This window comes from Huiozyma naganishii, chromosome 3 (assembly GCF_000348985.1).
Source record: "Huiozyma naganishii CBS 8797 chromosome 3, complete genome".
NCBI classification, from domain to species: domain Eukaryota; kingdom Fungi; phylum Ascomycota; class Saccharomycetes; order Saccharomycetales; family Saccharomycetaceae; genus Huiozyma; species Huiozyma naganishii.
In genome coordinates this window covers 244,908-257,590 of record NC_035924.1, presented here as the reverse complement: position 1 = coordinate 257,590, position 12,683 = coordinate 244,908, and the positions used below count along the sequence as shown (strand labels likewise).

The following is a 12,683-nucleotide window of genomic DNA, read 5'->3' as shown; positions in this document are numbered from 1 at the left end:
AATCGACGCAAAAAAAAGAAAGAAAAAAAACAAGCCGTTTTTCCGTTTTCGTACATATAAATGCAGGCACTCAAAGAGAAGAATGGAATTTCCCCTTTCGGGAAGCTTCCACGTGCCTGTAATGGAAGGGCTGAAAGGCACGGGCCTCTTCCACTACACGATGGCAGTGTATCGGAACGTATCCAGAGCAATGTTCAGCACCTGTTGCAACTGCTGCCGCTGGTGCTCCTGGATTTCCTCCTGCGGGATTCCCAACCAGCTGCTCGCTGCATTGGGGGCAAGTTCTATGCCGCCCAGCATGCCATCTATCGTCGGTTTGTTTATGAAATTGTCGGTGATCTTGGGGAAAGACATTCCTTGTAGTATCTTTATCGGTGTAACCCCCGTTTTGACGGCGTGTGCTGCCAATGTATCATTCTGGTGGTGCGTGCCATGGAATACCTGCTGACATATATCCTTCAAAATGGTCCTGTCTCGTACGTCACTTATCTTCCCCCCATATACTATAGTATCGGCGAAAAACTGTAATAACTGAACGAAAACGTTTCGATCAGAAATGCTTTCCAATAGGTTATCTAGGAACTTCAGACATGTGTTGTATGCAGTGTCAGTGATATCGTATTTCCGTGAGAATCCAAACGGCGCCAGCTTGTTTCTACCTGTGATAATGGCGTGTAACCACGTTAAGAAATACTTGTAGTAGTAAAACTCGCCAACGTGAGCTTCCGATTTTGACGTGTACGACTCATTGAACCAGTACTCCTTCACCATCTCTAAGACATTTGACTCCTCTTCAAAGACATACTTGTAACATGTCTGCAGTAGCGGTGCTGGCAACTCTTGACTTGAAAAATTACAGGTCATGAAAAGAGCCTTGGTGTTATCCGCATTGTCGCCTTGTAAAGAACTGCATTCAGTCACTAGATAGGAGTTCACCCAATCCATCGAAAATTGCAAATTCTGCAATAAAATACAGGTTCCAGATTTTTGGCCCTGATTCAACATCTTCTCTGCATACTCTGTGCTCTCTACAGATCCTAGCGGTATCGTAGTCAGTTTTTGTTTTGTTCTATGTGCAGTATTCTCAAATTTAGAAGAGCCATCCAATTCATCTTTGTTTGCCATAATTAAACCAAGGTTCTTATGATATTGCATCATTGTTTCAAGTCTGGTCTCATTCCCAAAAAATGATTGGAATTTATCAAACAGAGCTGTGAGGTTGCCGTTCTTCCACATTGTTGCCAACTCTTGAAGATCCTCAGAGTTCGTTTGTAGCAAATATTCCCCTAAGTCAGCACCACTGTCTGTTATATCCCCTGTTCTTAGAATGTCCAGTATCCTGTTTAGGGAAACTTTACTAGGTAGATCATTAGTAGAAAACCAATAAGACAGGTAAAGCACAATAGCAAACACTTTCCTTGTTCTTTGATCAAAGGTGACCGAAATTCTAGAATAAATTTCTTTGTAAAAGTGCTCGGTGAGTTGGGAAATCCGTTGTGGCCTTGAACTGTTCGTCGACTGTTTCGTTCGGAACACAGCTTCAAAGCACTCCATAAATTGCCAAATTGGGGTTTCATAAAACCAATGAAACTTTGAAAGCGCTTCTATAATTGAATAAACCTGGATGCAATGGTGCCCCAATATCGAATACTCATCAAACAGGTGCATGTACTCTTCCATAAAATTTGTAGATTCTTTCAATTTTGCGTTAATTCCATCAGACTCCTTCTTTATATTCTCCAAGGTAGTGACCAAATTCGTATTGTCCAAGATATTCCCCTCGGTGCTATTTAGTTCCTGCAAAAGCAATTTCTCCAAATGGCTCAGTCTTATTCTATACTCGTCATTTACTTTCACCAGTTTATCTCGCTTCGTTTGTATTTCTGAATTTTCATTGAATAAGGCAGTATGGACAGCTTGGACTTCGATGTTACCTTTTGTTGCTGAAAAATCGATCAGCCGAACTCTAGTTTTTAAAAATAGCGGTAGCGGGGAATTGACATCCCGTGAGTGAATGAAGAGCCTGAACCCAGGGGATACGTCAACATCATGATTACCTATTCTCACAACTTCTTTCCCACCGATTTTCTTATGCTCGAAAGTTATGAGCTTACTGATAATCGGGTCAAAAAACTCACCATCTTTAATTAAGACAGATGCACCAAATTTCACCGCATTTTCCAATCGTTTGACAAAACCAGTTTCCACAAAGCTTATGATAACCAAATTTGATTGGAACAAAGAAGACAACACTTTTATTATATCACCAGAGGGATCTAGAAAATAAGGCACTTGGGTAACAGAGTTTATAAGAAGGTGAAAGTTAGTAATGTAAAAGTCGTTGTGGGGTAAACCGCATTCCATCCATTTCGCGCTTTCAACTGGTGAAATATCGTACTTGCTGTACATGTAGTTCGCATCATATTCTACATTACAGTCCCTCATGGTAGCAAATAGGTATTTAATCATTTTGTGCCTCCTTTTTTCATCAATCTGTCCGAAGTACGTTGTGTAAATTGAGGAGATAATAGCATTTCCAATAAGTTGGTTTCTTTCTGTCTTAAATAACTGGGTATTGGCTCTCCACCTATATTTTTCTGAAGCAAGTTTCTCAACTAATGCCACCGATCGTCCTAAGTCGCCCTCTACTTTCTCCAACTCCGACTTTATCAATTCTGTATCTCTGATAAGGCTGCTATACTTACCTTTTAACTGTTCAACATTCTGCTTTAGATCTTCTACCATTTCTTCTGCTGCTAAAAGTCTAGCTCGAGCATGCATCATGTCTTCCTCAGCCTTTCTCGAACTTTCTCTCAAAGGTCCAATACTCTGTAAAACACTAGCATACTTTACTTGTGCACGAACCCATTGGAATAAGGGACCAGTAGCTTTACTGGCCCTATTGATAACCTCATATGTAAACTTATCCTGAGAAAAATATGTCTGCTCAATGAATAATCTAATCTGAGGAGTCATCATCGTGGCAGCATCGTAGTGCACAATGTCATAAATGAAACTGTCTTTACGGACGAAAGACTGAATTTCACGCCAGGAATGAAAATCGAAACCCAAAACCAAACATACTGCTTCCATTAATATTTTTATGGAGGAAGGAGGGTTATTCATTGATCTTATTTCAGTCAAATGCTGTTTTTTTATATTCTTCACACCATTTTGCGCATCAATAACAGTAGGTTCAATAGCTCGGAGATCACGTTCTATTGTTTCATAACTCTCCCTTGTTTCTTTTTCGTGCACAAGTAATATTTTTTTTATGTCATCGGTCACATCCTGTTTCCTTTCTGATTCATTTTGCTGCTCTAAGAGCATATCCAGTGTTTTCCTAGACTCACTTTCCTTTAACTGTAGTTCTTCCTTTTTTTCACCCAATTTTTTACTCAGAGCTTTCACCTTGAGGACTGATTCGTTTAGTTTTTCCAATCCAATAGAAACAAATCTCCCCTTTTCCAAAAGTAAAAGGTATCTTTTCTCACAAATAGTTTTAAAAATATTCAGTGTATCAACCAGATAACACGGTGATCCCCCAACATGTACAATGTCAGAATCAAATTGTTCATCAAATGATATCATTATGTTCAGCAGAACGTCGTAAAACGATGCACACTTTGATGGTAGTATCCAACTCTTGTCTGAATTTGGTAGCTTATGTTCTTTGAAGTTTATTGGAACGTGTTTGATTAGTCCAGAACCAACGGCAAAACGTGTCTTTAAGTCCCACGGTCCCATCCAATTTATGACGCAACGATTGAATAAAGCGGGCGACGATAGTTTATTCGAAGCATACGGATCAGACACCGTGAAAATAACATGTAAATTCTTTGAAATGGAGTTGACAAACCATTCGTATTTTTCTTCATAAGTTTCAATTAGGAGACCAAGAAAATTTATCTTTTTGGTAAGCTCCATCATCAACTTCTCAAATTCATCCCCTTGGAATAGATCTGGTATATCTGAATTGGCCAGTAAAGTATTCATTCTTTCTAAAAACGAGCTTTCCAATATATTTGATTCATCAATTAGCAGACAAATCCTTTGTTCTCCCACACAGCACTTCAATAAGACATCCCTTAGAAAATCATCAAAATCGCCTAACGTGTACTTTCTATGCATCAAAGGTTGGACTGCTTTGTAACCATTGATCCAAGCAACAAATTTCGTGACAGTGGCTTTACCAGTCCTAGGTGGCCCGATTAGCATACCGTGTCCCTGAGAATTGCGTAAAATCCTATCCACCCGAAGAATATGATCCAGCATGGAACTATGTATTACGACAGGTACGTCGGACTCTTCTTCGCAAAATGTTTGAAATCTTTGGGCTACAAAACTCCATAATTCTTCCTTTGAAACTTCAGTGTATTCAGACGTAAACCAGGATGAAAAGAGTAAAGCCTCTGATTCGATATTTCCAACTGGGCAATCTGGAAAGTGTATCGAAAGCGTACTGTGAAGCAGCTTCTCAAACATTTGCTTTTCGATAGTACTCACTAACTTGTCGCCAAATATCCTCCACGATTCATATGCCCACAGTCGAAGTATAGTAGTTAAAGTATGGATGGGACCGTTGGAAATACCGTGATAAAACCCCTTAACCCATCGTGTCAATTCTCTTGGAGTCAATATATAGTGAGAATATTTTTTTGGACTGAATGTCTTTTTGCACTCGTTGTACAAGTGAATAGAAGCTTTGCTGAAATCTTTTGCAAAACCTTTCAGGGTAGGAACCAATGTAAATACAGCATTGTAATAGGTACTGTATATGCATTCTAATGAAGCTTGATTCGGGTAATCAAAATACATCACAGAGGTCAGACGTGTCATTCTTTGGGTCAAAGGAACTCTCCCAGGGTCACCTGGTGGATTACAGGCGCCTATCACATGAATGCGCTCAAGATTTACCCATTTGTTATCATTGGTTAACCAAAAACCTTTTTTCTCAATAAGCTGTCTCAAAAACAGAATAACAGGCTGCGATTCGTATGAGTCTAATGCTGGTAAATTTATCTCATCGCAAAAAAATACCAAATCCCTCGATATTGAGCTTGGTTGGAGGGTATACCCTATTGAATTTGGTATATAAACCGTGAATCTTTCAAGTACTCTTAGAACATCACGAACACTCGTTTCTTTAGAAAAGTTCATTCCAACAACAAAGAAAAAATCCGAATTTCGCAGCGTGTCATTCACTATCATCGTCTTCCCAGCACCAGGCGGCCCGCACAAAATTATAGAAGTACCACTTTTCAGTAAGTCGAAAAATACGTCTTTCTGGCGTACAGTATCGGGTGTTGGAATAATAATATCAGGTCTCAGTATATCGCATGAATTTAAATCGACTTTCGGGACTAGTGAAGACAAAGGAAGGACATCCAAATTTTGTTTTGACAAGATGATCTCGCGAGGATCTATTCTCTCTGGCGTGGTTTGAAATATCTCCATGATAGATGTAGAAAATTCATCCTGGGAAGTTCGATAGCAGTCGCCTCCAAAAAATGTGATTATGATTTGTTGCAATTTTAACGAAAGCACTTCATCCCTCCTTTTCAAATCAAACTTCGCCAAAGTACTGTAATGGTCGACTAAAAAAGAAGAGAGGGCTGTGACGATTGCTGAAACTATCCCAACAAGGTTATTTTCCATGATATGCTCTTCGATTGCAGTGTATCTTTCAATCATCTTTCCCCACATTGTGCCATTCAAAATAGCTTTAATCCTGAAGAATGAGTCTTCAAAAAAGGATATGGGTATGTTGATTGTGTCTTGAAACTCGGAAAAATGCTTATCCAGCGTATTCAAGAAATGGTCGTAGAGTAAATAATTTGGTTCTGAGAACCATATGAGACCACACCGCGTAATAGTTGCTGGTGTAGCGTGAATTAACTCTGATGTTTCAAAAATAAATCGAACATTGGACGGCACTGGCAGTCTTTCTCCGTTGGGCAAAGTCAATATTTTGTTATCGTCAAGTACACTGTTAATTGTTTCTGAGTAAGAGGGATCCATGTCACTATCTAGCACAATCCACACGTTCGGGTTATCAGGATCAAGTGCGCTTTTATTCTGGTTCGCCCGAATAATAGAAGTAAATATACCATCTTTCCACTCAAGAGTAGCGCGGTTGAGAGAGCCATAGAGCTCCTCCTTAGACAAAACCTTTGAGTCAATGATATAAGGAACGTTCTGGATATGTTCAATTTTTGATTTTGCGGCTAGAACAGTTTTCCAGGTTTCAGTTTTCCCCGACCCAGCCTTCCCAACTAATATAACTGCAGGCTGAGTTTTAGTAATTTCATACAGTTGAACGCACTTTTGTACAAAGTTTTTAGTTGGTAATAGAAACTCAGATTTACAGATACTCTCAAGAACCTCAATTAAATTCTGGTCCGCATTGAGCATACTAGATGAGCCAAATATCTCATTTATCAACTCCTGGAATAAGGTTGCATCTGAGACGTTTAGTGTGGGCAAGATTATCTCACTCAAACTTGTCACTAATATGTCATCACTGCTATAGCTCTCATCCTTATATTTCGAACAATTCTTAAGGACCCTCTTTAGCGTTCTCAAACTAAAATCGTAATGTCTTTGCGGGCTGCATTTTTTTTTAAGGCAATCAAACAGCGTTACTATCCTATCTGCATTCTTTTCTGCATCAACATAACCTAGTAATTGAAGAATAGAACTTGCAATATAACGTTGCTCGGGAGCGCCGATCCAAAATTCGTGAAATTTTCTTTTCAGATTTTCAGGAAGCACTGAACGACCTTGGTATTCTGGGTTGAGAGTAATGAAAATTGCAGTTTGTGGATGTAGTGGACTGCTCATTCCCATTATATCAATATTCGGTAAGGAGTCAGTAAGCCCCTTCTGTATCATTTCCAAATTAACGGCAGAAGAACTCAATACCTTCTGTTCCAGTCTATTAAATTCGTCAAAACAGCCCCATGCCCCTATTTGTGCAACCCCAAGCAAGAGTCTGGAAACAGTATTAAAGTCATACGTATCATCACAGTTGAACACAATAACCACTTTTCCAAGATTCTGTCCTAATGCTTTTATTGTCTCTGTCTTACCAGTCCCGGCAGGCCCAAAAAAAGAGCCACCCATTTTTTGCCCGTGAGCACCCGTAAGAAACGCAAAAGAGTCCATTAATACCGGTGTATATACTAGTCTTTCAGGGACACCAATGTAGTCAAATCCGTATTGATTGGTGTATCCACATTGTACAACCGTAACACGGGAAAGGGGATTCAATATTTTGGCATCGTAGTAAAACCTTTGGCATCTGTGCCAGTAAAGACTTCTTCTTGTGGTATCGTCTTCATTTGTTAGCTTCTCAATGATGTCACAAAAATGGAGTATCTCGTTGTAAAAGGCTTCAATTTTTCTTCTGTTTAAAGCGCTCAATCCTGATTTTAACACGACTCCAAAAGCATTGACTGTCTCCTGTATTATATTCTTGGCCTTCAAAAATTCGACAGTTTGAATAGCTGTATCAAGTTCCCTAGTCATGGTTATTTGAAAAGTCAATAAGACAACCTGAAACGCATGTTTGGTTATCAGCATGTCAAATGCTTCACAATTTGAGACTTCCGAGAGACAGCTCTTTAATCCACCTTCAATTGTCAATTGAACCTCTTGAGCAAAGTGGGACAGCCATTCGTGAAGTTGATTATCTAGCTCAACTTTAACTGGATTTTTCAAATTTATCACCTCACCTTCCATTGAGGTAAAAGAAATTAAATGACTGTCCGACATTTGTAATGATTTGATGCTTGTAAACATTTTGGGTATATATTGTGAAATGACGTTAATATCCGTGGAAGCACCAATTATTTTTAGAAGGTCCTCGTCACCAATGAAATGAAAACGGGGAAATTGTTTCCTTTGACCTTCAAGAAAAACCTTCAAAGATGTTTTTATGGCTAAAAGAGAATGTAAAATCTTTTTGAAGGAATCTGGAAGATTTGGTATCGCGACAACATCGATAGCCCTTTGCAAGGAAAATGCCCTCTCCGACAGTTCTTTGAAGTCTCTTGACAAAATGTTGAATTTGGAAGCTTCTAACGGCGATAGTTTGGAAAGTGTACCATTTTTGCCCAGAACTCCATAGAGATCCAACCAAAAAGATTGAGCGTCCATCCAAGTTAAAGAAATGCTCAAAAACAAATTCAATTTGGTCTCCCACTCTAAACGAGAGGTTTCGAATAATTTGCTATACGGTGAATTTCTAATGGAAGATAGTTCCTCTAGGCCCTCTTTACACGATTCTTGTATATCAGACCATTGACCCACAAGTTTCAGACCAGAAGGATGAACTTTGCAAATGAGCATTGTTTTCTCCCAGTACTTTTGCATTCTCGATAATGATTTCTCTATAACATACTCTTTTTCAGAATTTTCAATCACAGTCATAATGGCATTTCTGTTGGTTGCGAGGCGCAGACCCAAAACTTCACGGAAAGAGAAAGCCTCGTCTTTCAAAATGTAATCATCTGTCCTGGAACCAAAACTGAAATCACGAAATAAAATTTTCCAGTGCCTGGACTTTATTGAAGGACCCTTAAGAAGCTCCAAAATATCCCGGGTGTCTAAAATATCGAACACCCTTTTGGTCAAACTAGCCACTACGGAGGAGCCGCTAGATAACCCAGTTAATTGTTTCAGGTTATGGGAAACTCGTTGCAGCAATTGGATGGTATATGGTATAGATACATTACCCCATTTGGTCTGTAACTGATCGTTTATCTCTTCCCACATCTTCCTAATGCTCATCCAGACGTCTTTAAATATTCTAACCTCATTTAGTAAACCATCAAAGGAAATGTCTAAGGGCAAAGGAAGGTTAAGTAGCTCAGCTGTTTCTTTAATCAATGTCAACGAAGCACCCATTTCCTGTAATTCGAGTTTACGCAATGAAATGCAATGTAGTGCTTTGTGTGGCTCAAAGGAATCCATCTCCTTTTTCAGCTCAACCCAATCTTCCACAAATGTATTTCTCAGTTCCATTAGATTACTTGCAGTGGATGTTATAGTTTGTAAAATCTCGTCTTTATTGTTTTCTAAAAAATGTGTTTGACGGACAATACTCTGATCCAGCATACAGCAAGCACCTTCAATCTGATCGTAGTAGATAAAGTTGCTAGGGAATCTGGAATTAGTTTTTGACAGAAGTTGTTGGAATTTTAAAAATAGGCTGCATTTTAATTCCCTATCCTTCTTCAGTTTCTGATTTTTATTTATGATCTCAACCGATTTTCCAACAATTTGGAGGACTTTGCAGTTATCCGAATTTTCCTCCAATATTGATCGTTCTGTGCTTAACTCCTCAAGAAATAATGAAACATCTTTGGTGTACAAATCCTGTAGCGGTTCAAGGATAAAGGCCACCCAATAATCATATTTGGTTGACACAAAGGTGTATACTTCATTAACATCGAACTGTATAATGCCTCGGATATTAGTGGTTTTGGCCAGCATTTCGATAGCATTTTTGGAAGCTAGTACGTGTTCCAACAAAGAACATCCAGTAACTAGAGTCATTTCGAAGTGTGTTTTAAAAGTATACTCATTAAAAGTTAACAACTTTTCTGTGCTTCTCCATTGTCGCAAGTAATCACTAGCTTCATTGCATAGTATTCCAATTGCTTTTAACACATTGTTAAAATCGTCAGTTAAGCTTCGCCTAACTACAGCTAGACTAAACTGGGCATTGTCTTTAGTGTACTTACCGCCCAGTAGTTTGAATGTTGAGAGATCAGTAATAAAATCTTCGATGGTAATAATCCAGAGTCGCCGTATTTCACTTATCGTTGGCTGGCAGAAAATATTTTTATTGGTATACTTTATGGAAAATTTAGTTTGCTTCATAAGTATAAATGAAATGTTTTGCTTCACATTTGCAATTATTGTTCTAATCAGCATTGAATTCAAATTATTCACAAGCTTTTTTGCGTCTACTGAATCAGATTTTTCAATTTTATTCACTATGCCTTGAATATTGGATACAAAACAGGCAGACTGCTCTATATTGAACGGTAAACTTTTCAGTTTTTCAAATTGTTCGGAAAATTCAAGGTCAATTGTCTTTAATTCTCGGGACTTTTCAGTTAACTCGGTGATATTATGATCGAATCTGTTGACAAAAGCTTGGTTTCTCTTTGTGTCTGATCCATTCCATTGTTCAGTCATCAAAACTTTTATATCGTCCCAGATCACGTTTGTTGCGCTGAGTATTAGTATGGAAGAATAACGATGTTTCAAGATATCGTCGCACACCTCTAAAAACGTTTGTATCAGTTCACTGATATGTGAAGCATATGCATACAGTTCTTTATGGTTTTTGACCCTGCGCATAATTTCAGTTGGTAACTCATACCCCATTGAGATTAGGCATCTCGTATTTTGTATGATTTGGATGCCGTTTCGCTCAACTTTGACGGATATTGAATAAGAACCGCTTCTTTCTGTTACTATTTTTAATAGCTGTGGGCTTTCGTTGTCTGTATTACTGAAGGTCGCTGTTTTAAGCCAATTCCCAATGATATCGTCTATATTCGTTCTTTTTTTGATATCCCGGCAACATTTTTCAATGATTGCTCCGTCAGGATATTCTCCCCAGTTAAGACCGAGGATCATCTGTACCTGTGATGTAATTCTATCAATTACTTTATGATACTGATCAAATTCAGATATTGTGGCCGCTACATTTGGGACATTCTTTTGCAGTTCAGTGTCAATACAGTGTGTTTGGTTTATAAGTTGTTTCTCTAGTGAAAGTATTTCAAGTTTCGTAGAGTTCAATACAATGTATTGCAGTTCCTTCACCTTTGATTTAATTCGAGGACTGAATGCCATTAAAGGTTTGTATTTGATAGTCTCGCTCAAAACCTTAATCAGAAGATACACTTCGTAAACTATCCCCAAGACACCAATATTAAAAACGAATTCTAAATCCAAAAATTTCTTGTAATAATCTTGTGAAGAACTATCCCAGACATCATCATCAAGTATATCGGGAAGATTTAGTACGGTGATTGGCTGAAACACCTGCTCAATTTTTGAAGTTGAGTCGGTGATTCCGATATTGTGCACAGCAGCTTTCATGATATCTCGTTGCTTCAATAGCTTTTCTGCTTGCTTGAGTTTATTTTTGATATTTTCTGTTAAATGATCGAGGGTTACTGGAAGTTCAGCATCGAGTTGCCTTCTTCTTACAACCTCTCGTAGTTGAATCAAAATTTCCTTCAATACATTGTTCCATTGAGTTATCACTTCAAACATACAATTAATGACCCCTTGGAATTCACCACCAGGTAATCTAAAGAGATTAGGGGTAATATTGAGCATTTGGCTTAGGATCTCAGAAGTTATGCATTGAAGCAGACAGAAAAATCTCTCGATACTGTATTTTGATAGTCTATATGTTCTTAGTCCAGACGAGATATTTTCAGCGCACTCCGACAGCTCAGTAATACTTGAACATGTAAGTAGCTCAGAAATTGGTATGTGTGAAAGAAATGAATTATGGTCCATTACCTCATCCCATCTTTCCTTTAACTTTGTATCTCCAAGAAAAGAAAAAGTTGGTTTTATTCGTTTGGCATCTGAAAGGATTTTGCAAATAATTTCCACCTCCTCACCTTGCAATTGAGAGGTAGTTTCTTTGATGACGTTCTCTAAATTTGACCAGTTTTGCACTTCAATCAAGGTTTTGTCAAATGGTAAGGGGGGCTCAAAAGTTCGAAGTTTCCGAGTATCTTTCACCCATTGATTGTAAATGGTCTGCAAATTATTCAAGAATGTGGTATCGTAAAATATCTCGTCTTTTAGAAAGTTGTTTACTGTTTCTTTTGTAGCTCCTTTAGAAACAGCAGAGCTAATGATCGGTTCTACATGCCCTAAGATATCAGGTTTGTCAATATTGTTTTTGATATTCTGCAGTCCAGTAGACACATCGTCTAGCTTTTGCTTTGTATTAATAACATTAGCTGAAGAGAATTCATCTTTCCTGTCAAAATGCACAAGTATATCAAGCAATGATGCCAGCCCCTCCGATATCAATGTGGACAATGCCTGAACATTCACTGGTGCAGGAAGAGATATAATGCTTAGTTGGTCTTTCAAAGGACTATCCAAGTCTATGTTACGAACGTTTTTCACCAACGCCGTCACGGAATGCGGTAGCGTTTTGACATTCGGGTTAATATTTGTCAATTCTACACAAAAATGTAGCTGATCTGGCGTCGACCCCGTCAAAACGTAAGCAACTTTAAATTCACCAGTCTCTTCACCGTGTATAAACAAATCCAACTGTTTGAGACATTCTTGACGACAAAGATATTCCTTCACTTGCGTTTTGCTAAAACCAGCATCCTCACAAACGCCCCGTATGAGTCTCGCAAATAGCTCAACTACTTTTTCTGTTGTATAAGCATGGTCGGTACTGTCTCCATCCATTGGGGCTATGACCAAAACAGCCTGTGTCCCTTTTATACCAGCTTTCGCGATGTTTCATTTGACATCTTCCAATATATCACTGTTTACTCAGAATCGTCCTGGACTTCCTATATTGGAAATGCGCCAAAATTTTATTTCATGGATAGGATGCTAATGACTTCACAAATAAAGGAACGGATCCATTCAACAGAACTGTGTAGTGCATC

General features: G+C 38.5%; 1 protein-coding gene across 1 annotated transcript; it reads right to left on the bottom strand.

Annotated features, from left to right (window-relative positions):
* Positions 1–153: 153 nt before the first annotated feature.
* Positions 154–12,477, bottom strand: DYN1 (dynein heavy chain; the record flags this gene model as incomplete). The annotated part of the gene is made up of 1 exon (XM_022606829.1): positions 154–12,477. The coding sequence occupies one exon, from the start codon at positions 12,475–12,477 to the stop codon at positions 154–156; it is 12,324 nt and encodes a 4,107-aa protein (XP_022463486.1).
* Positions 12,478–12,683: the final 206 nt, after the last annotated feature.